This window comes from Leptodactylus fuscus, chromosome 3, assembly GCF_031893055.1.
Source record: "Leptodactylus fuscus isolate aLepFus1 chromosome 3, aLepFus1.hap2, whole genome shotgun sequence".
Taxonomy (NCBI): domain Eukaryota; kingdom Metazoa; phylum Chordata; class Amphibia; order Anura; family Leptodactylidae; genus Leptodactylus; species Leptodactylus fuscus.
The window spans coordinates 228,828,437-228,852,963 of NC_134267.1; the positions used below are offsets into that span (position 1 = coordinate 228,828,437).

Sequence of the window (24,527 nt, forward strand, 5' to 3'; positions counted from 1 at the left end):
ACTGGCCTGGACATTTACTATCTTGAATTGTCCTCATCATCTTGACCGACTTTGTAAGTTTATCATGGTTTCACAAAGTTTACATAGTACATCGAGAAGCCCTGCCAATTGCACCATACTGTTACAGCACATGTCTGGAAGGTTGAGTTACTTAATGAAGTCAGTTCGTAGTGGAAATGGGGATAATCAGTCTAGCATTGCCTTCAATTTTGGTGGGCAGAAGATACACAATGCCTTGTATTTGGTAGCATTGATTTTAAAGTGAGAAAGAGAGAAAATTGTCAGGTATTGTGGCTAAATGTCGGAGAACTTCAGACGACTTAGTAATGATAATGGGAAGGTCTTCTATCAATATGGCTGTTTTATGGACCATATCGCCAGTCTTGATCTTCTTCACCATTGGTTTGGACCAGTTCTGCTGACTTATTAGAATTCTCTAGTAATAACCGGCTTAAACCATCAGCCTATTTAGCTTGAAAAAATTTGCCTTAGAAATGACGTTAAATAAAAATTTATTGAATTGAAAATCACAATATTGAACAAATTGGAGAGGAGCAGGAAATACGATGGAAAATCTGGAATAAAAATACAAAATTCCACATTATAATATCTAGATGCAGAAAATCTACTAATTTACTAAGACTAGACGGTACCGAGGTGACAATTTGAGGAATTTGCACCAAATTTATTCAAAGTTGCAAAACATTTTAATAAATTTGGTGCACTTGGAATTAAGTATCAGAAAATCAAATGTGCACCAAAATTTTCTCCATTTCAGGATTCCTTCTTCATGAATAGGATCTGCAATAGAACTGCTATTACGTTGCTTAATTCTAATATGAATGAGATGACTCTGCTCGTCATGTCCTAGTCTATGCAATAATCTTAAAGGGGTTGTCCGTGATTTTTTTTTTTATGATCACTTACAATAGCCAATAAACATCTGAATGGTGAGGGTGCAACTGCCAATTATCATTAGTAATCTAGAATTTTGGTCACTATAATAGTTTACAATGAAGTATATTATGTAAAGTCAATGATATACTTCGATTGCACATTCACGATATTCTAATAGCGAGGCACAGCACAAATCTTGTGCGGTTTTGGAGAAGTTGTTATTCTAATGACGGGTGTCATGTCCAACTCATTGACCCCAGAGGGTAAGCAGAAGGTAAATTTCTGCAGAAGGTTTGTGAAAAAGATGAAGAGCTCCATTCTTGCAAGTTTCTCTCCAACACAGGCTCTACGACCTGAATAGAAAAAAAATAAAATACAGCTGTAACCTGGACAAAAACACTACAATTTTGAATAATTTGAAAACATATGAACTTGTTAGTTGCAGAACAAACAGAAATTCTGCAATAGTATATATGTGCATACTATGTATACAGTGGCGTAACTAGGAATGGTGGAGCCCCGTGGTGAACTTTTCACATGCCCCCCCCCAACCGACACCGAAGACCTTGACCGACCCCCTCCTCTGCACTCTATTATGTCCCATAGTAAGCCCTGCACATGGTATTATGTCCCTTAGTGGCCCCTGCACACAGTATTATCCCTCATAGTGGCCCCTGCACACAGTATTATCCCTCATAGTGGCCCCTGAACACAGTATTATGTCCCTTAGTGGCCCCTGAACACAGTATTATGCCCCATAGTGGCCCCTGCACACAGTATTATGTCCCTTAGTGGCCCCTGCACACAGTATTATGTCCCACTGTGGACACCCATAAACAATGATTATACTCTGGGGTCTTTTCAGACCCAGAGTATAATAATCGGAGACCTGGGGGAATAAAAACATAAAAAATTACTGTTTCTTACCTGTCCCCTGGCTCCTACGCTGTCTTCTCCACTGCCGTCCTTGTTCTATGACATCGGACGTCACATGACCTGGGAAGCAGGCCGGGTTCATGTGACGTCAGACACGTCAGACAAGAAGGAAGGAGGCCTGGCAGGATCGTGGAGCGGTAAGTAACAGTGTTTGTTACCTTCCCTTACCTCTCCCAGTCCACCGATCATTATACTCGGGGGTCTGCAAAGACTATGGGGGATAATACTGTGTGCAGGGGCCACTAATGGACATAATACTGTGTGCAGGGGCCACTAATGGATGTAATACTGTGTGCAGGGCTTACTAAGGGACATAACAGAGTGTGGAGGAGGGGGTCGGTCGAGGTCTTCGGTGTCGGTTGGGGGGGGGGGGGCATGTCAAAAGTTTGCCACGGGGCCCCAACATTCCTAGTTACGCCACTGGCCTTAACGTACAAGTGCCCTGGGGGTAAAGGTGTCTCCCAGGGTGCCTGAACTCACTGGGTGATGGCACATTGCACAGCACTTTGTACACTTTAATAGCACCTACCCTTATGGCTGGTCTAACCAGAATGGATAATTTTTATAGATCGGGTAGACCGGGTCTTCCCTGGCACTCTATCCACTTATTTCTTATGCATATCACTGTTTTGCCACCTTTTGTCACTGTGTGTTTTTGAGGATGAAGGGGTATGGATAGCCCTTTTGACTCCCTCCCAATGTCTAGGGGTTGGGTGATGTGACCATTAGGTTCCTTCCTCCCTGGTTTTTGATTCACCTTTGCTTTTGTGGAGGTGAACATAGTTGTAGGCTCTGGGAGTACTCTTGAGGAAACTAGAGCAAGTAGCCACCCCGCTATGGGAGGAGGTAGTTGTAAGCCTCAAGCTGCTTGGTACCTTTTGGTCAAGAATTCTGGAGAGAGTTGGGAGCCTATTCTCTTTTGAGATGGGCTTACGAAAAACAGACGCATCATGTACACATTTTATTTAGTGGCACTCCCACTTTTTTGTGCACTGGGTATAACGTTGGCACAGTTTTGGGCCTTCAAAAAGAAAACACTATATATGATCATTATTAGAGATGAGCGAGTAGTGTTTGATCGAATACTACGGTATTTGAAATACTCATACTCGATCGAACACTACTAGCTGTTCAAAGTTTAAGGTTCGATGCAGAACCAGCATTGATTGGCAGAATGCTATACATTCCTTCCTCGCATGCGAAGTCGGCTCTGCCTAGGCCCCGATGCCTAGGCAGAGTGAATTCCAGCTGGAATACGCCGTGGGGGCGCTGCGCCGGGAGAAGACTTCAAGAGGAATGCAGCCCGACCGTCACTTGTGGACTTGGTAAGTATAATTGTATCAAATTTTGCCTACCCCTGAAACGAACATTTTCCCCCATAGACTATAATGGGGTTCGAAATCCGTTCAAACAGCCGTACAGTGTGCGGCTGTTCGAATCGGATTTCGAACCTCGGACATTTTAGTGTTCGCTCATCTCTAGTCATTATATGACTTATATTCTGCAGTTTTGAACAGTTTTACGCTTCTTCTTCTGCATCTGGAAATTGCAGTCCTCTCTGAAATATGTATTACACTGCACACAGTAAGTTGAGGAGAATCTGCTCTATATAATTGTTTTTCTCTCACTCAGAAACAGATCTAAGACCATGCAGGACATATAGAGAGAAATACTGACAGTGAATGACATAAATAACGTTCTCTGGTTATAAAAGAAGCTTTCTATTCATCTCTACCATTTAAGTCTAAGGCCCAATTGAAATCTGTGTACTGTAATCCGTTCGGGGAGTCTGCATGGAGACACCCCCGAATAGAATACTGGACACATTGTCAAGTGGTGAGCTTATGAAATCACATGGGCCCCATAGACTATAATAGGGTCCATGTGTTTTCCGTGTAGTGTCCACATGGTTAACAGCCGCAGTTGGTGCTGATATACATGCACCTGTTACTGATGGGTACACCCCTATATATGGAGATGGCTCAACTCTTGAGCCACCTCTATGTTCTCCACCATACTCACCTACAGAGAATGGCATGAAGGCATCTCTCTTTATGAAATTTCCCTTGGAGTCAAGAAAATGATTTGGATAAAACTCTTCCGGCTTCTCAAACTGTGTTTTGTCTTTTAACACCGAGGTCAATACTGGGATTATAAACGTCCCCTGGAGTAAAAAATATAATTTAGAAAATAAAATACCGCAATTATCCTTCTGTTTCCTATGACAAGTTTGTGTTATTCTAGAAAAACATGCTTATTTTTAATTAACAAAAACAATCCATTTCTTATTTAATCAGTAACTTTCTTTATGAAAATTAAGGGGCGTTCCCACCTTGGTAACTTATAGTTTACCCACAGGAGGAGGATCCCAGTCTGGTTGGAATGGTGACCAAAGTGGTGAGGCCCTACTCCATTTATTTAAATTGGACCTCCAGAATAGCCAAAGTCCAGTCTTTCCACTTTCCTTTCCATTCATGAAGGACATATCTGCCCGAAACGTTGCATTATATTGATTACATATTGATTCCCTGATTGGATATCCAATACATCAATACCTGGCCACCAGTGTAAGCTGAATGTCTACTACTCCATGACACATTCTACCCTCCAACCTGATTGTGTCTGGGCAAACAACAACCAAAAAAGTACAACAAGCAGTATGGAGACCAGCCAAGCACACATTACGGGGACGTCAGAGCAGCAACGGACATGGACCAGCCTCCTCAGAAGCACAGGCAAAAAAGGCGCTTACCCCAATGAATTAAATTTGGAAGTTTTATTAAGCATGACGCGTTTCAGGCTACTTGAGCCCTCGTTGAGGGGGCACAACGAGTCATTAGAAGACATCACTCGTTGACATGTTCCCTGTCTTTTGTCTTACTGCTGTATATATGCAGAATTCATTTATAGTATGTACGCATGCCACCATTGTTGATTGTATTTACATGATGAATTGTATTCAATTTTATTCTATTATTCATATGTAATTGGTGTATTTTTATGATTCTCAAACAATTTTGATACGTTTCTATCCTTATTGACTTATGCACTGCATGCCTAATATTAGTACTCTATGTATTTATTTATTCATAATATTATTACTGTATGTGCTTTTAACTTTTTGTATTGCCCCTTATTAGCTATAAAAGTTTTTTAGGACTAAGTCTGATCCTAGGGCCTACTAGCCTTTTCAGTCTATATATGTCCTTCTAATACCCTACTAGCGGGCTTATCACACTAATAGTGCAGTTACGCTCTGTTTAGGGAGCTCTTGCCGCGGCTCTCATATCTTACTCTGGCCGCCTGCTGGAGAGCTGGCTTCTTCCCATTGCGCATGCGCGAATCGGGACTTTCACGCATGCGCAGTACTTGGATCTGGACGCGGCTGGGTAAAGACACGTGCGGTGAGCAAGTTTACTGTGTGACACTGCTTCCTGCAGGTTATCCCTTTCAATCAGCTTATAAATCGAGACTGCTTTTTTTTTTTTTTTTTTTTTTTTTTTAATCATTCAAGAAACAAGAAGGTGGTCCTGACTAGAGATGAGCGAACAGTAAAATGTTCGAGATTCGATATTTGTTTCGAGTAGCCCCTCAATATTCGACTACTCGAATCGAATATCGAACCCCATTATAGTCTATGGGGGGAAAATGCTCGTTTCAGGGGTAGGCAACGTTCGATCAAATTATACTTACCAAGTCCACGAGTGAGGGTCGGGCTGGATTCTCCGAGAAGTCTTCTCCGTGCATCGTCCCTGCGGCGTCTTCCGGCTCTGAATTCACTCTGCCAGGCATCGGGCCTGAGCAGAGCCGACTGCGCCTGCCCGCACTACAAGCGAACATGCGCAGTAGGCTCTGCCCAGGCCCGATGCCTGGCAGAGTCAATTCAGAGCCGGAAGATGCCACGGGGAAGCTGCACGGAGAAGACTTCTAAAGGTAGGAGAAGAACCAGCGTTGATTGGCTGACTGTATAACATTCGGCCAATCAATGCTGGTTCTGCATCGAACTTTTACATTCGAACAGCGAGTGGTACTCAATCGAGTACGAGTATTTTGAATACCGTAGTATTCCATCGAATACCTACTCGCTCATCTCTAGTCATGACTAGAGATGAGTGAACCTCTCAAGATTTGTTTTGCATACAGGTGGTTCAGCCCAAAGATTTGTTTCAAATGAAATAAGTTCAGTACGAATCATAGCTTAACCCATTCCCAACTTCCGTCATAATACTATGATGGATTTCGGATGTTTAAATATTGTGGTTGTTCAGGAGTTGAGTGACCACCATAGCTGCCAGGCCTCTGCTGTATTAAATCCCCGGGGCCTCAGTTAAAGCGGATTAAGGAGTTATTGTTAGGACTGTGTGGCAGGTGCGGCCAAGGTATTAGGGTCGCAGCCTGTTCCGCTGTTACTGCTCAGTCCAGTATATCAGGGGTTAATCCCTTTGCAGCCTTTAGGCATGGTCAGTCTGCTGAATGACAGTGGTGTCAGCCTATGAGCACCTGGCTTGGGCACTTGGGCTGGCTGTCATGGCCCGCCTTCCCTCCATTTACAGAGGCAGGTTTGGGCAGCCCAGTGAGCGGCTGTATGACTGAACTGAAATGTGAACTACTGCAAAGACACTGCAGCGCGGTACTTAATGTGAACAGCTGCAAAGACTGCAGCCTGAACTCAATGTGAACTGTGGGTACTGTGCGACACTCCATGTGAACAAGGTGCAACTAAAACCCTGCCAGTTTAGCTCACTGGCCAGGTGCACCAGTACAAGTGAAACACACACGGCTGCCAAGGGTTAACACTCACCCCAGGCCAGCAAACACACACACTTACCCCTGCAACAGCTAGGGGCCACCAAGGAAGTTTTAGAACATTCTCCTGCACACAGCTTGGAGTTACCAGGGGGGATTGCATGGTCCTGCACAAGCTTGGAGCCATCAAACACCCATGCTCCCGCACACAGCTAGGAGCCATACATGAAGTCAGACAGCACACATAGGCTATCTCAGAGACCATACAAGGCACAACAACAACATGACACGGCTACTCAATAGTATAATAACATCAACGTAACTAATAAACAAGCCTGTCAATACCCTTATTTAACACGTATAGGTTTCTCCATATAAAATGACAAGAATTATGGAAAAGAAGGAGAATAACACAATACTCAAAGTAATGTATGAAAAATAAAACCAATTTTTATTAAACATCATTCAAAACTGACAAGACAAAAATACAAAAAGAAAGGTTTCTATCCCAACAAACCGACAAACAGTGGATACTGGTACTTGTGAAGTAACTTATAGATAAGAAACTAAAAAGTTTGAGATATTGTGAGTCAAAGTATATTTAGATAGTCAACGTAGTTACAAGAGTTCACCACTAAGTGGCGTAAATGTCACACATAACGGAATACATTATTGGAACAGCAGAGTTATACAGATATAGAATATAGGTATAGGGTGTATTATTGCCCAAAAGGAATTTCAATGCTTAGGGATATGTATATATACCAATGTCTAATTATTATATTGACATAGTCGCCCATTGGTATACAGGTAGCTATAACCCAAGTGTAACAGCATATGCCCAATAGTCGCAAATGCATAGGTAGAGCAAAGAAATATCATTTAAACCCTAAGCAGAGCAAAGACTAGTGTTCAAGCAATAAAAATATATAAACTATACCACTAATACTGACTGCTCACCATGATGAGATAGTGTGGTGTGACAAAGTATCCAATGTCCACGGGTCGGACACCCAACGCGCGTTTTGACCGCTTGGACACCTGTGGACATTGGATACTTTGTCACACCACACTGAGTATCCAATGTCCGCTCATGCTCAGTAGGGCGGAAATGGCACTTAGCTTGTGAGCGGCTCCAAAAGTCTGAGCATGCTCAGTAGGGTGAAAGCTGGATGGTTAGACTGACCCGCAGGTGGCGCTGTGCACTATGATAGCAACCTGCGGGACCCAATCCTAGCACTGTATTTACCCAGATGGTGGTGTAGCCCAACAGTGACATTAACTGTCGGGTCTTGTTCACACCAGGCTGCTCTGTGGTTCAGAGCCCAGTTGGGCTCCACAGGATATTATTATTATTATTATTTAATTTATTTAGTTTTATTAATTTAATTTATTGAATTTTTATTGAATTTTTATTAATTTTTTTTAATATATTTAATTTGATTAATTTATTTAATTTATTAATTTAATTGTTTAATTTTTTTAAAAAGTATCCTGCCAATCATAACAGTCATTTACATGTGGATTAGCAGTCCTGAGAATGAGATCCAGTGCTGGTGATCTATTACTATAATGACCAGGAGCCTAATGAAGGTTCCCATGCTTGTCATTGTAAGGTCGGGTTCACACGGTATTTTTTGGTCCAGAATCTGAGGTGGAGACCACCTCAGGTTCCGGTCCAAAATACAGGTAGCTGCGACTGGATGCTGGTGCAGTACACCGACATCCAGTCATGCACTCCACTCCGGTTTAGGCCCAAATGAATGGGCTTAGTCGGGAGGACGGAGTGTCTTCAGGCGGATTCGCGAGGAGACTTGGCTTGAAGAATGAGCATGTCTGTTCTTTTTTCCAGGAGCCAGAACAAACCGCTCCCGGAAAAAAAGAACTGACCGTCTCCCATTGATCTCAATGGGAGCCATCTTTTTGGTCAGGATTTTGAAGCGGATACAGCCTCAAAATCCTGACCAAAATAACCCATGCGAACTCAGCCTAAGTATTCTATTGCAGGATACGCATAGCAGTCTGTAATAGAAGTATTGGTATTTTGCAATGCAGAGTGGGTTTAATAGTTAAAGTTAAAAATAAATAAATAAAAAGAAATGAAAATGTAAATCACCCCACTTCCCTAGAACACATAAAAGTAGCAAAAAATAGTGAAACACATACACATTAGGTGTTCTGTGGATAGTCACAGATTAAGTTTCTCTATTGCAAAACAGACTTAGTCAAAATTAGATTATTGACAATGAAATGGTTAACTAACCAGTGTCTGTTCTGCTGCAGCATGCACAGGCGGCTCATACAGCACAGTGCAGATATTCTCCCTCCCTCCCTTCTATGATTTATCTCAATATCTGCCTGTAATTGATTAAATCAGAATAAATGTTACTCTATTTCTAAAAATTGAACAAATTGGAATTTTGGTGTCTTTTGACCAATTCTAGCCAAGATTCTTGTACAGAGGTTAAAGGGGGAATAACAAGGCGTCAAGTTATGTCCTCAGTAGTGTCTCAAAGTCAAACCGATTAGGTGACACAATGGATCCGCACCCACTGTGTGTCACAAGTACCTACCAATAAATTGATGTGATTTGCAGTTATAATCGATTTGGGCAGATAACATGGATGAAACACATTATGAGAACAGGTCATACATGGTACTTACTTTTGGAATTAAATATCCTTTAAAGGTGACATCTTTGGTTGTTTCATGGCCCAGGTTAAGAGGCACAATGTCAGCGAACCTCTGGATTTCGTGTATTACTGCGTTTGTAAAGGGCATTTGTCCTCGATGGCTGTACATGGGCTGCGCGGAGCCAATGACTGCTGAAATCTCCTCTTGAACTTTTTCTAAGTAAGATAAGAACAATTTAAACATAATCAAGATGTTGTCATAGTGTTCCATCGTGATTCTTATTCCCCACATTGTGTGGAGCCAAATCTCTATTTTTAGCAATGTTCACATCCTAATTCCAGATGTGTCTAACCTTATCTTTGCTCGAATATGGTAAATAGAGAGGCCGTACACTTAGTGGATTACACTGTGGTTCACCAACTAATGACATGCTTTCAACTACAATGGAGAATATCTAGCCTCCATGGTTTCTCTAGGAAAGCCGTCCCTTCTTTAGAAAGCCATGTGTTAGAGAATGTTGGTCTTTCCTTGGGTATGTTAGTCTTGGGAAGGTTGCACGCCACCATCAACACATGGGCGTAGCAATGATGGATAAGGACATGACTTTCATTGCCCATTGGGTAGGACAGCCTAACTCAATTCTCCTTTCTGGAATATTATCAGGATAGGCTGTATACACTTCGCAGGTGTTCGCAATCTATGGAATCTATGTGCCATATCTACATGTTTCACGTGTGAAAGCAGTAGCAGCAGTCAGTTTAGTATCTGTAGCATTATAGAATTATAAACCAATTTTTTTCCACCTGGAAGCACCAACTGGATATACAACAAGCAACTGACAGCCACAGTTGACCTAGAGTGCACATATATTCCAGATGATAACTAATAATACCATCCAGAGAAGAACCCTCTGTGGAAATTGGTTCTAATGCCTAACAAGAGGTTGTGGTGTACCATAACCACATCAGGTGAGCCTTAAACTATTTTTGTCTGATTTTCCATATAATTGAATTACGCTGTGGAGCTCTCGTTCTTCCATGTTTATAAGCTATAAAAGCTACTATGGCACGGATTGTAGTCAGATATAGACGTGTACAGATACAAAAGATCGTAAGTTACAGGACTGTTCTCACAATTTAGTAAGACTCAATAAAATAATGCATGGTGAAGTGACCAAGACTTGGGCCACTTTCCATACTCATCCTTGTTCTACCAGTACCTTGGATTTTTGGATATTTTATCATCAGAAGAAGTCCCCACAAAAGGGTGTTCGATGTTGTCTCCATTCCTGCTGAGAACACGCTTCTTACAAGACTTAACAGGTTCTCATTGTGGAAATAAGATTGAGCGTTTTCCGCTTCCTGGAAAATACATCAAAATACTAAATGAGTATTTTTGCACCCACAACCAGGGTTGTCATAACTCCAACATGGCACCACTGATTTTATTCACGTAACCCAGAAAAAGAAAACTCATGATGACAAAAATTACAGAAGAAAAGAATTTGCAAAAACCAAATTGTTATTAGGTGGATCAAGACTGCTCAATCCTACGTTGCTCCTAATAGCTACTTCTTCAGATGTAATTTGGACACTACTATTCAGGGTGAAGATGTGGAGACCCCAAAAACTTACTGTACCTCTTTTTGCCTGACGAGGAAAGCATCAATTATACTTCTTTGATCATTTTCATCCAAGATCTTCAGACGTTCTACAAATGTTTTTGTAATAAAGTCACAAAGTTCCTCAACATTTTTCACAATTTTTTTGTGGCTACCAGGGAAAAATTTGAGGAACGGGAACATGTTATAGAGCTGTTAAAATAATCAAAATAGAATAAAAAGGTAAGGGTTAATCTCTTTCTTACATTCCAAAAGACATACATTTGCTTGCCAAGAACTTATATATAAGGCGCTGTTCTCTTTGATAGAATTTTTTGAAAAAATAATAAAATATTGCTAAATTTTTGACTACGTGCAGCCAATTCCATTAGGAGAGGGGGTTCAGTATTTTGATCTTTGACAACCATCATATCACTCGAATGACTCTTTTCTGAGATGGGCCTATGTCTGTGAAGGCATTTAAAGCTTCATCCATCATCACTTTTAGGCTGGGGCCCCATGCATCGGAAATGCCGCTATTTGCCCATTTTAGGCTAAGGCCCCACTGGGAGGAAACACAGCGCTAAAGCGCTGTGGGAAGAGCCGTGGCGTGAATGTATTGCGGTTCTTCCCGCAGAAGTTTTCCTCCACGGACTTTTTGCTACAATTATATCTATGGGAAAGCCTCCGGTGTTTCCGTAGATATAATTGGCATGCTGCAATTTTCAAAACTGCTTTAATCCCATCCACTTTGCAAGTACTGTAGAACGCCGCGATTTTTACTGCAGCGTTTCGGCCGCGGCCACATCGTGGTGTTTCCGGCCAGTGGGGCCCCGGCCTTACAGTACAGGTAAAGTGAATGGCATTCTAGAAAATACCATGCCCACTTTATGGTAAAAATCACGGTGCGGTACAATTATACCTACAGAAACACCAGCGTTTCCCCCATAGGTATAATTGTAACAGAAAGATGGAATCTCCGCACACTTTTTAAAAAAAAAGTATTGTGGGAAGAACTGCTTTATTACTGTGGAACGTCCCGTGGGGCATTAGCCTTACACCAAAATTTATGTGTGTCCTTATTTAATTTGTGACTTTTTTAGTGGTTGTGCCTAACTTGTTAAAGGGGTTTTCTGGACTCCAACTAATGCCGGATGCACACGACCGTGTGCTACCTGGCAGCCATGAATGAATGGCATGGGTGGCTCCAAGATCACAAATGGATGTCATCCGTGTGCTGTCTGCGCATCGTGAGTGCTTCCGAAGCCGGTTTCACTCAATGAACAGGAGCCACGGAAGCATGGCTGTAAAATCGGACAGAGATAGGTTCCATATTTTAGCACACTGACCCATTTTTTTTCTATTGGCCCATACACATGATTGTGAATTACATGGTCTCATATACAGGCCCATAGAAATAAATGGGTCGGTGTGCTGTATGGTAAAAACCCGGATAGCACTGACCAGCCATACTGTCATCTACAAAGGACTTTATCCATAGACCCTTCCACTGGTACTTTATGACACCTAATGCAATATGATTTTAATAGGTCATAGTTGTACAACTAATATAATATGTCAAATTTTTTAAAAAAACATCCTCTAAATCAATTACAACAAAATTAGTTTCTGAACTCTGGAGCCCACTAAACCAGAGAATTGTGGTTCATTTATGAATCAGTGTGAGAGATTTTGATAAATTTGTCTCAAAAATCACACTAAAAAAGGCCAAGTCTGAAAGTGACCTGAAAGATTGCCCTCATGACAAATCAGCCCCATTGTCTTGAAAAGTTGGACATCTTGTGAATCATCATGAGAAAATCTCTTCTCTGTTCCTTCACTGACAGTCCAATTCATTGCAAATCTCCAACCTGAAAAATTATTTGCAATATATTGTAAATAAGAATAACAATATAGAAAATGACATCAATAACATTACCGAAACCATTGGAGTTCCCAAAAGTCTAAAATTCTCGTTTATCAGGCATAACAGTCTCCTAAATTGAGGATCTTCATAGTCCATCCGATGCCCAAGTAAAATGGCCACAATTATATTGGCCACAGCAGAATTTAAAAATATGGTGGAGTCAAACGGCTTCCCTAAAGGGTCAGAAAATAAAAAAAAATAAAAAATTAGAAAGATATAACAGAATGTTGATAGTGTATCAAAGGGGTCACTTGAAGATCCTGGAACCCAAAGCAAAATTTGTAACAGGTCCCCACACACCATGTCCATATATTTCCTTTTTAGAAGAAAATGCACAAGTTTTTCTAATCTAGGTCAATCCCGTCAAGTATCAAGTCATGGCTAGAATTAGGATCTGTGTACTGTACTGTAGCACTCAGGAGGGCCAGGGCTGGTATCACGGGTAATATATCAGATGTGGCCGGATTTCAGAAGGTCCCTGGGTCCCAAATGTGCACAAAATCTCCTTTTTGATGTCCCCGACTACCCACCCCCACGTTGATATCTGACAATGACAACAGACAACCAAGTCTCGGGGGTAGTCGTTGCTGTTTTACTAGCAGGACAAAGTAATACAAATGTACATATGGAGTAATTCTTCACATACAATACAGCGATCTTTGTAGGTAGTGTCCAATTAAGCAGGTGATAGAGTTTGGAGCAGGAATGCTTTGGATAGTTTAATTAGTAGTTGCTTGGGTAGTTAAATTTGTATATACTTGTAAAGATGGCCTGTATCCAGGGGGTTAGTCCTCAACAAACTGGGTACACGTATGTAGAAGGGCGAATACAATTGCCAGCAGCGAGGGACCCTCGGATTCTGCCAGACTAGCTATGGGCTTCTTAAATATAGATTTGTCCCAAAGACTTACTTGAATAGAGAGATACGTGTAGACGTCCCAGATGTATGGATAACCAGGGCCATCAACTTTTAGTGCTTGTAGGCTTGGAGCTTCAGAGGAAAACGTTCTCTGAGGAGAATCTTGAGTACAGAGGAAAAGACATCTCTGCTTGCAATGCTCTGAGGGTTGGCTGCCAATTTCAGCTTTCCATGTGTCTGTCTCTGCAGCCAGCTCCACACCAAAAGAGAGCAGACAAAAGGTCCCCAACCCCCCTAGAGGGGGCTGTAACTCCTCCTCCAGGCCTTGATTGGTCCTGAAGGTCACCTGATCATAATGGACACTCCTTCACAATGACAACTCAAATTACAATGGCAAGTATAGGCAGGTGTAGTTCACAAAAACATCCACAAGATGGCACATTAATAGACCCCCTGTGTGCTGGCTCTGGTAATATAGAATGAAGGGGGAGGAAACTCTTCACCTTATATGCAAATGTCCATACCATCTCGGTCTGCAAGGACTATTAAAGGGAATTGGACGAGCAGTACCGGGACATTACAGTATTGTACCTTTAAAGGATGCAAAATTATTGGATAGGTGGGCACATTCCTCAATAATTTTCTCTTCTATGGTACTTCTTCCCATGCCCAAATCCCGTAATGTGGTTAAGGTAAATCTTCTCATAGCTTTCCAATTTTCACCTTGTGAGAATGAAATTCCTGAAAAAATAAAATTATTAGTATTTTGAAGACAAATATTCTTAAAGATTGTTCCTTTCATTATATATCTATTCCCTAAATGTATATATAATGCTGCAAGTATTGTCTTATTAGTTTAATACAGGGGGACTTCTCCTCATTTAGGATAAAAAATATCTTTCTTTAGGCCAGGAGCAGGGTCGGACTGGCCCACTGGGGAATCGGTGAATCCCCCGGTGGGCCCCGACCCCCGACTGTTAATTCCTCATTTACCCACGGCAGATGCATTGTTCAGGGGCCTGAACGGGATCCTGAGCAATGCATTTGCCTCAACACACAGCGGTCCCCATTAGGTGATGCAGAAGCTGTACATGGTGCCCTCCCGATATATAGGGAAAGTATATATATAGGAGGACACCAGGTAAAGCTTCAGCATTAGCTAATGGCCACTTGTAATCCCTCACTTAACTGCTGTAGCGATCACTGCTTTCTTCCCTGTCCATGCTGCCTGAACTTCTCCCCTCCCCTTCATAAACTATTGCCTCATCTCTCATATTGGAGCGTGTGGGGAAAACAGCGACAGTCTGCTCCGATGCTTCGCTTCTGACAAAGGTGAGTATATTATTTTGGTAAAATATGTATGTTTAATATGTATATATGTGTGTACATTTGTTTAAAGTATGTGTCTTGTATACTGTGTGAGTATTGTGTGCTTGTATACAGGTATGTGTGAGTATATACAGTATGCTATAATAATGTGTATGGGTGAGTGTATGTATATATGTGAGTATATATAGCATTCATAGAAGTATATATATGATATATATGGTATATGAATGTATAGAAATGTATATGTGTGAGTATATATGCTATAATAATGTATATTTGAAAGTATATATAGTATATGTATAAGGCCTGGTTCACATCTGCATTTGGTAATCCATTCTGGGAATCCGCATGGGGACCCCCCTAAACACATTAACAAAAGCATTAGCAAGTGGTGTGCATTGATAGCACATGGACCCCATAGAATACAATGGGGTCCGTGTGGTGTCCGCGGACAGGAAATTAGATTGTGAAGTACTTTTCTGTCCACATGTTCTCTGCAGACACCACACGGAAAGCACACGGATCCCATTATAATCTATGGGGTCCGTGTGCTTTCACTGCACACCGTTTGCTAATACGTTCGGTAGCCTGTTTGGGGGGGGGGGGGCATGAGGACTCCCTGAACGGATTACTGAACGCAGATGTGAACCAGGCCTGAGTGTGTAGGTACATAGTGTGCGCAGTCCCATCCACACATTGCAGTAAGATACACACAGCGGACACACTGCAATTTCTAAAACTGTTGTGGTTTTGGAAATTGCAGCATGTCACTTATATCTACAGACACACCGGCGGTTTCCCTATAGATATAAAGGAAGCAGAAAGTCCTCAGAGGAAACCTCTATGGAGTGTCTGCAATAAGCGGTGTGGGAAAAACTCATACGTTGCCGCCGGGGTTTTTCCTGCAGCGTTTTTTTTTTTTTTTTACTGTGAGATGCTACATGGGGCCTTTGCCTTAGTGTCCATTCACATGGAGGAAAATGGCGCTGTATTTGGTGCTGATTTTCAGCGCTGAAAAAAAGCCTTCCATTAACGTCAATGCTTTTTTCTGCTAGCATTGAAATCAATGGGAGGCTTTTTTTCAGCGCTGAAATTCCACACCGAATTCAGCGCCATTTTCCTCCGTGTATATTGAGCTGATCAGGATGAGGCCCAACAGCGAGACTCAGCTAAAAACCCTGTGGAAAAAATAGCAGTGAATCACAATGTATTTTTTTCATAGTGTATATTATTGCGCTTTTGATGCATTTTCCCTGTACTTTGACCCGATTGTGTAGCTGAATGTAACCAGCCATGTTTTTTGAAGCGCACACATTTAAGAGGTTGCGGCTGTTCTACATCCTATTTTTTCCTGCAACGTGTGGATGAGGTAAATTTTTTTCACTTTGCTGATTCTGTAAAACACATTTTTTTATGTAGTAGCCAAAGACGACGTGTTTATGCAATGTGGGGTTTCAGGTATTTATAAAATATATAAAATAAAATAATGAAATAAAATATATAAAAAAGTTTAACCCTGCACAACCCCTTTAATATGTCCCACACAGTTTAACATCCCCCTTCCGCATAGGATGTTACCCCATCACTGCTCCCACACAATATAATGACCCCATCACTGTTCCCCATACATTAGGGGGACCAGTGAAGAGGCCACTGTATGATGGAGAGCAGTGAAGTGGCCACTGTATGATGGGGAGCAGTAAAGAGGCCACTGTATGATGGGGAGCAGTGAAGAGACCGCTGTATGATTGGGAGTAGTGAAGAGGCCGCTGTATGATGGGGAGCAGTGAAGAGGCCACTGTATGATGGGGAGCAGTGAAGAGACCGCTGTATGATGGGGAGCAGTGAAGAGGCCACTGTATGATGGGGAGCAGTGAAGAGGCCACTGTATGATTGGGAGTAGTGAAGAGGCCGCTGTATGATGGGGAGCAGTGAAGAGGCCACTGTATGATGGGGAGCAGTGAAGAGGCCACTGTATGATGGGGAGCAGTGAAGAGGCCACTGTATGATGGGGAGCAGTGAAGAGGCCACTGTATGATGGGGAGCAGTGAAGTGGCCACTGTATGATGCGGAGCAATGAAGAGGCCACTGTATGATGGGGAGTAGTGAAGAGGTCACTGTATGATGGGGAGTAGTGAAGTGACCACTGTATGATGGGGAGCAGTGAATAGACCACTGTATGATGGAGAGCAGTGAAGAGACCACTGTATGATGGGGAGCAGTGAATAGGCCACTGTATGATGGGGAGCAGTGAAGAGGCCACTGTATGATGGGGAGCAGTGAAGAGGCCACTGTATGATGAGGAGCAGTGAAGAGGCCACTGTATGATGGGGAGCAGTGAAGAGGACACTGTATGATAGGGAGCAGTGAAGAGACCACTGTATGATGGGGACCAGTGAAGAGGCCACTGTATGATGGGGACCAGTGAAGAGGCCACTGTATGATGGGGAGCAGTGAAGAGGCCACTGTATGATGGAGAGAAGTGAAGTGGCCACTGTATGATGGGGAGCAGTGAAGAGGACACTGTATGATGGGGAGCAGTGAAGAGGCCACTGTATGATGGGGAACAGTGAAGAGGCCACTGTATGATGGGGAGCAGTGAAGTGGCCACTGTATGATGCGGAGCAATGAAGAGGCCACTGTATGATGGGGAGTAGTGAAGTGGCCACTGTATGATGGGGAGCAGTGAATAGACCACTGTATGATGGAGAGCAGTGAAGAGGCCACTGTATGATGGGGAGCAGTTAAGAGGCCACTGTATGATGGGGAGCAGTGAAGAGGCCACTGTATGATGGGGAGCAGTGAAGAGGTCACTGTATGATGGGGAGCAGTGAAGAGGCCATACAAGATTTGGCTCAGAAAACCCCTTAAAAGAGGTCGTCTATAAACAGGAGTTATCACTGTAGCGGCCACCAGAGAGGTGTAAAAAAAAAAGTATACTGACCTGTCCCAGCACCCCGTTGTCCCTGCCTGTGTCTGTTCAGTCTCATGGCGGCAACTCATTTCTGGAAATCCTGTACCTAATTGGTCTCAGCGATCACAGGACTCCCAGCAAGGAGGCGCCAGCACAAGACTGAACGGACACTGGCGGCGGACACCGGAGACAGGTGAGCATGCTTTTTTATTTGTTATTTATTTTACACACACACCCCCCCCGGCACATGAGTTGCTCCAATTCCTGGACAACCACCTTAAAGGATTTATCCATGTTTCTAATATTAATGCTCTGTCCTTAGGATAGGCCATCAATATTACATATGCGATGATACAACAGCCAGGACCTCTGCAGATCAGCTCTTCCAGGGACAGCATGGCTACAAGTAATGGTAACATTTCTAGGAGCCGCACTGTTCACTTGCCATACAAGGTGTAGCAGTAGGTTTATGGTATAGTGTGTGAGCAGCATGGCTCCGGACATGTTATTACCTTTAGCCGTCGTGTCTCGGTACCGCTGATCTGCATGGTCCTGGCGGTGGGCGGCTAGAAACAATTCCACTGGTGGGCCCTAGACACCCCAGTCCGACCCTGGCCAGGAGGGTACTTAAAAATGTAAATATAATAATAATTTATATACCATGATGTGTTTGCAGCCCATCCTCAGTCAATGACCTGGAGCCAAGGACGTTATGGAGAGAGATTGATGACACTGATAACTGCGGAGCAGACCAGAGGCCATGTTGGAGCCCAGGAAAGTATTAGGTATTTTTACACACCTGGCCTCTAATTACTAGAGTTTGGGGTCTATGGAGACTGCAGAGTAAAATAATCATTCTTGAGTGTTAACATCCAAAAAGGTTTTTGAAAATATTTGTTAAAAACCAAGGTTATTTCTGTAGAATCCTTCTACACTGGTTTATATACACTTGTATGGGGCGTGAGAATGAAAAAATCTTGAAGACATAATGTAGGTAGAATACGGGTCATCCATGTGTAAGGGTGTGAGTTAGTAAGCAGTCAGTAACTAACTTTGGTCAGTAGGTGGCAGCCAATTGCTACATGCCCAGAGTGAATTAATGCAATTAATTATTGTGAATGTAAATATTTTTCTAGGATGCAAAGTCTGATTAGAGGTAATTACTGGGACATTTTGGACTCCTACAAGCCTGGCAGGGTGCTGGGATTGCAGTTTTGATGCCTTGCACTGGAGATAGTCATCTGCATCATCCCTTACCAAGAAACAGCAAGAGAGTTCTGTGTGATGAAGGGTCCTGTGCTGCAGGTGATGTGCTGAGGGGAGTGGAGACCTGAACTGTGCTGGATGGAAGAACTGCCATGCTGGCTGTGGACTGAGTCTGGAGACACATAGTTTGTGGTGCTACTTTTGGGACTGAGTCTGGAAACCTCTGAAGCTCAGAAGCAGTGGCGTAACTAGGAATGACGGGGCCCCGTGGCGAACTTTTGACATGGGGCCCCCCCAACTGACGCCAAAGACCTCGATCGGCCCCCTCCTCTGCACTCTATTATGTCCCTTAGGGGCCCCTGCACACAGTATTATCCCCCATAGTGGCCCCTGCTCACACTATTATGTCCCTTACTGGCCCTTGAACACAGTATTTTGTCCCTTACTGGCCCCTGCACACAGTATTATGTCCCATAGTGGCCCCTGCACACAGTATTATGTCCCATAGTGGCCCCTGCACACAGTATTATGTCCCATAGTGGCCCCTGCACACAGTATTATCCCCCATAGTGGCCCCTGCACACACTATTATGTCCCTTACTGGCCCCTGCACGCAGTATTTTGTCCCTTACTGGCCCCTGCACACAGTATTATGTCCCATAGTGGCCCCTGCACACAGTATTATGCCCCATAGTGACCCCTGCACACAGTATTATGTCCCATAGTGGCCCCTGCACACAGTATTACCCCCCATAGTGGCCCCTGCACACAATATTATCCCCCATAGTGGCCCTGCACACAGTATTATGTCCTATAGTGGCCCCTGCACACAGTATTATGTCCCTTACTGGCCCCTGCACACAGTATTATGTCCCATAGTGGCCCCTGCACACAGTATTACCCCCCATAGTGGCCCCTGCACACAATATTATCCCCCATAGTGGCCCTGCACACAGTATTATGTCCTATAGTGGCCCCTGCACACAGTATTTTGTCCCTTACTGGCCCCTGCACACAGTATTATGTCCCATAGTGGCCCCTGCACACAGTATTATGTCCCATAGTGGCCCCTGCAAACAGTATTATGTCCCATATTGGCCCCTGCACACAGTATTATCCCCCATAGTGTCCCCTGCACACAGTATTATCCCCCATAGTGGTCCCTGCACACAGTATTATGTCCCTTACTGGCCCCTGCACACAATATTATGCTGCATAGTGGCCCCTGCACACAGTATTATTCCCCATAGTGGCCCTTGCACACAGTATTACCCCCCATAGTGGCCCCTGCACACAGTATTATCCCCCATAGTGGCCCCTGCACACAGTATTATCCCCCATAGTGGACACCCATAAACAATTATTATACTCTGGGGTCTTTTCAGACCCCAGAGTCTAATAATCGGAGACCCGGGGGGATAAAAACATAAAAAGTTACTGTTTCTTACCTGTCCCCGGCTCCTACGCTGTCTTCTCCGCTATCTTCTGAAATGACGTCAGACGTCACATGACCCGGGACGCAGGCCGGGTTCATGTGACATCCTCTTTCAAATGTACTATTTAGTGTGACATTAGATACTTAAACCCAACAACTGTATAACACATATGGACATGTCCTAAGTCTCCCATGATCTACACAGGGGATAAGATGCCTCCAACAGGAGCAAAGAAACTGGTTATACCTCTAGCTATACAGTCCATAATCCTACTGGTTATACCACTATCTATATCACTGAGCATTCTATTGGTTACATCTCTAGCTATACAGAAAATCATGCTACTGGTTATACCACAAGCTATACTGCCCAACACCTTACTAGCTATACCTCTAGCTCAATAGCCAAGCATCCTACTGGTTACATATTTCGGTATACAGCCGAACATCCCACTGGTTATACCACTATCTATACCAACGAGCATCGTATTGGTTACATCTCTAGCCATACAGCAAATCATGCTACTGGTTATACCACAAGCTATACTGCCCAACACCCTACTAGCTATACCTCTAGCTCAATAGCCAAGCATCCTAATGGTTACATATTTCGGTATACAGCCGAGCATCCTACTGGTTATGCCTCTCTCTATACAACCAGGTATCTACTTACCTTCCCAGTTATCTGGCTGCATTGACCACTTACTATGAAGGTGTCTGATAACAGGACCCCAGATCCTTCTCTACTGAAGTCCTGGATAACACAGAACTGCCCCTACAATACTCAGATAAAGAGTTCCTCCTCACTAAGTGCATTGTTATACATTTGGAAACACTGAACGACAGTTTTCATTTTTTGTGACCATTTATCCAGTGGAGCGAAATCTTTTTCCATGTTATGCTGAGGTCACAAAGCGTTTTTGGGGCCTAATCCGCGGCATTCAGCTCTGGATTAAGTGAATGTGCCTAGTTGGGAGGGAGTCGCACGCCGCGAACGCCGATTCAGCCGCAGATAGGGCAGCTTGCTTTTTTTTTTCCACGAGCAGGAAAAATCCACTAGCAGAAAAAAGAAGTGAATGGCTCCCATTGAAGTCAATGGGAGGAATTTTTTGGAGCCAGATTTTGAGGCGGATTCAAAGTCAAAATCCGGACCAAAAAACTCCCATCACTACAAATCCCTACAGGAGTTTCAACCAATTTCAAACACATTTGTGTCCCTAGCGAACAGCCAGACCTTACCTACCAAACCTGACTGTTATACCCCAAACCACCTGCCCCACGCCACCCCACCTTCCCATATAGCGGTCACCAACTGAGAGGAAGTTGAGACTCCATGGACTGTTATACCCCAAATCAGCCACCCCCCACACCCCCTATACTCTCCCCCTCGACTCCAACTCCCCCCCACACACACACACTTTACTAGCTTTGGCAATGCCAAATACCCATTCGGACGTGCCAATAAAGTCGATTTGATTTGATTTGAAACCTTCTCCTATGTTACCTGTAAGGCTAGATTGGAATCCAGGTAGGTAAGACCCACTATACCATCTTCAGCAAACAATTTTTAAACATATTCAAAAAAAAATCTTTAAGATTAGTTAATCTTATCTGACTACCAAGGTCACACTAACTGGTCTGTAGTTCTCAAAGGTGTTCCAGCATGTTTGAGATCGAAGAAATAGATGTTAGCTGAAAAATCGTTCCAGCTATAGTATTTCAGTGTATGGTGACCTTTAGCCGATTGCCAATTTGCGTACGACAGTGTCAAGATAGGGTGGCAGATACTTAAAACATATTGTGAGCACCAGTGGGGGCCAATGTATAAACCATAAAATTCATTATGCACGAGGAGCCAAATATTAAGAACCACCCATTACCCACTACATCATACCTGGCATTGATGGCGTTGAGCCTTGTGTGTCCTAACAAATTTTATACTCCATGTTCAATGCTACTAATAATGAATAAAAGACTCACCTACTCCCTTGTCCATATCATGAAATATTTTAAGCACTCCTCTTTCTCCAAACTCTTCTGCATTATTGACTAGAGCGTCTTTCACAGTCTCATATCCGGTTAAGACCACCATTTTTTTCATACCCATCTGGACGCGAAACACCGGGCCATATTTCTTTGCAAACTTAAATAGAATAATTAAAAAATACATTATGCTATAAATTACTAAGAATTAGAGATGAGCGAACAGTAAAATGTTTGAGGTTCGATATTCGTTTCGAGTAGCCCCTCAATATTTGACTACTCGAATCGAATATCGAGCCCTGTTATAGTCTATGGGGGGAAATTGCTTGTTTCAGGGGTAGGCAACGTTCGATCAAATTGTATTTACCAAGTCCACGAGTGAGGGTCGGGCTGGATCCTCCGTGCAGTCTTCTCCGTGCAGCGTCCCCGCGGCGTCTTCTGGCTCTTCATTCACTCTGACAGGCATCGGGCCTGGGCAGAGCCGACTACGCATGCCCGCACTACAAGCGGACATGCGCATTCGGCTCTGCCCAGGCCCGATGCCTGGCAGAGTGAACGAAGGGCCGGAAGACGCCGCGGGGACGCTGCACGGAGAAGACTTCTAAAGGTAGGAGAAGATTGTATAGCATTCAGCCAATCAATGCTGGTTCTGCATCAAACTTTTACATTCGAATAGTGAGTGGTACTCGATCGAGTACGAGTATTTAGAATGTGTCCTAATATATGCCCCATACCATACATCGCTCTCTAATCTAGTGTCTGTTTTGGGTCTTGATTATATTCTAGTAGAGATAGATGCCCGTATTCATGGTTGTCTTTCAGCACTTGGGTATCTATAGTGGAGCTTGTTTTTCTTTGTATTTCTGGGAATTTGCCTGAGGTTGGCTTTCTACCAACATGACAAAAAAATCTGCTCAGTTTAACTAGTTTCCTACCGTATTGCATCACAGATTTGCCTAAAACATTGAAAAATTGGGAAGCCCATTGGATATGGACTGGCTTGAGTGAATGTATTCCTTTAGGGTGATGTCGATTAAATGGGATTGGCTACATCAAGGGTCCAATTAATGGGCTTGGAGTGATGTAGATGCATTGCTAAGTCAACGCTCAGGGTAAGTAGGGGTCCCAAAGACTGGACCCCACCATTCATAAAGTGATGCCGTATTCTACCGATTGATAAGATGGGAATAACCCTTTCAGTGACTACATACTTAGTCTTTAGATGTTGTCTGTACAATGGCCTTTATTAACGTCATTGGTTTGGATTTAAGCAGAGATCCATAAGTCTTCAAAAGTTGACCTAGCCACCATACTTAATATTACACCACCATCTTAATCTTATATCAATTAGAATTTAGATAGGTATAGTGAAACCTCTCCAAAAGACAACACCTCTTTGAGAAGACCAAAGCCACATTTTCAATTTTCCATATTAACCACCATCTTGGAAGAGCTCCCCCCACCCAGAAGACCACATTTTAATGCAATTTGGAGTGGTCATCTCGAGGTTTCAATGTATATATGTCATTGTGGTCTTCTATAGAATAATTATGGCTCGATAAAAGAAAATTCACCTGCTTTCCCAATAGAAGTAAAATTTTGGAAACCTCATTCCATCAGTGGTTTGGATAGAGGTGTCCTTACCTCTAGATAAGTGAGGTGAGGTCTCTTCAAATCCATGAGATGCAAATTTCCAATGAACGGCAAACGTCTGGGACCAGGAGGCAAATTCTTCACATGATTTTTATCCCAACCTTTTAAGACATTCAGGATATATAAAACAGTCAAAACCAGCACAAAATAAGAAGCCAAAGAGAATTGGAAATCCATAGCTGTGACTGGAGCTAGTGCCAAAGCCGAAATGTGCCATCTAACCTTTGGTCTATATTTATGTCTCAACTACACTGGAGAATTATTACAAAAAGGAGAGCTGAGTGAGCATTCTTATGGAGATGTCAACAAATACAAATTATGCAGCTGCAATGGGGCCCTAGAGATGGGGGATGTTTCTTCTTACTGCTGGATGGTGTGAATCTGTAGAAGACTATGCTCTACAAAAGA

The 24,527-nt window shown here is 43.1% G+C and overlaps 1 protein-coding gene across 1 annotated transcript; it reads right to left on the reverse strand.

The window, feature by feature from the left end:
• Window positions 1–1,068: 1,068 nt before the first annotated feature.
• Window positions 1,069–24,296, reverse strand: LOC142198320 (cytochrome P450 2K1-like). Its single transcript, XM_075269292.1, has 9 exons — window positions 24,111–24,296; window positions 22,464–22,626; window positions 14,191–14,340; window positions 12,753–12,913; window positions 10,853–11,026; window positions 10,433–10,574; window positions 9,244–9,428; window positions 3,856–3,997; window positions 1,069–1,250 (listed from the first exon to the last, which is right to left on the reverse strand). The coding sequence occupies exons 1-9, from the start codon at window positions 24,294–24,296 to the stop codon at window positions 1,069–1,071; spliced, it is 1,485 nt and encodes a 494-aa protein (XP_075125393.1).
• Between the last annotated feature and the right edge of the window lie 231 nt (window positions 24,297–24,527).

What these genes read in the sequence shown, in the direction of transcription:
- LOC142198320 (XM_075269292.1), bottom strand. Translation starts at nt 24,296, where the DNA reads ATGGATTTCCAATTCTCTTTGGCTTCTTATTTTGTGCTGGTTTTGACT. An exon ending in TCCTCGTCAGGCAAAAAGAG is followed by an intron (nt 10,575 to 10,852) that starts GTACAGTAAGTT and finishes TGTATTTTCCAG; the next exon opens with GAAGCGGAAAACGCTCAATC. An exon ending in CTTCATGCCATTCTCTGTAG is followed by an intron (nt 1,251 to 3,855) that starts GTGAGTATGGTG and finishes TTTTCTATTCAG; the next exon opens with GTCGTAGAGCCTGTGTTGGA.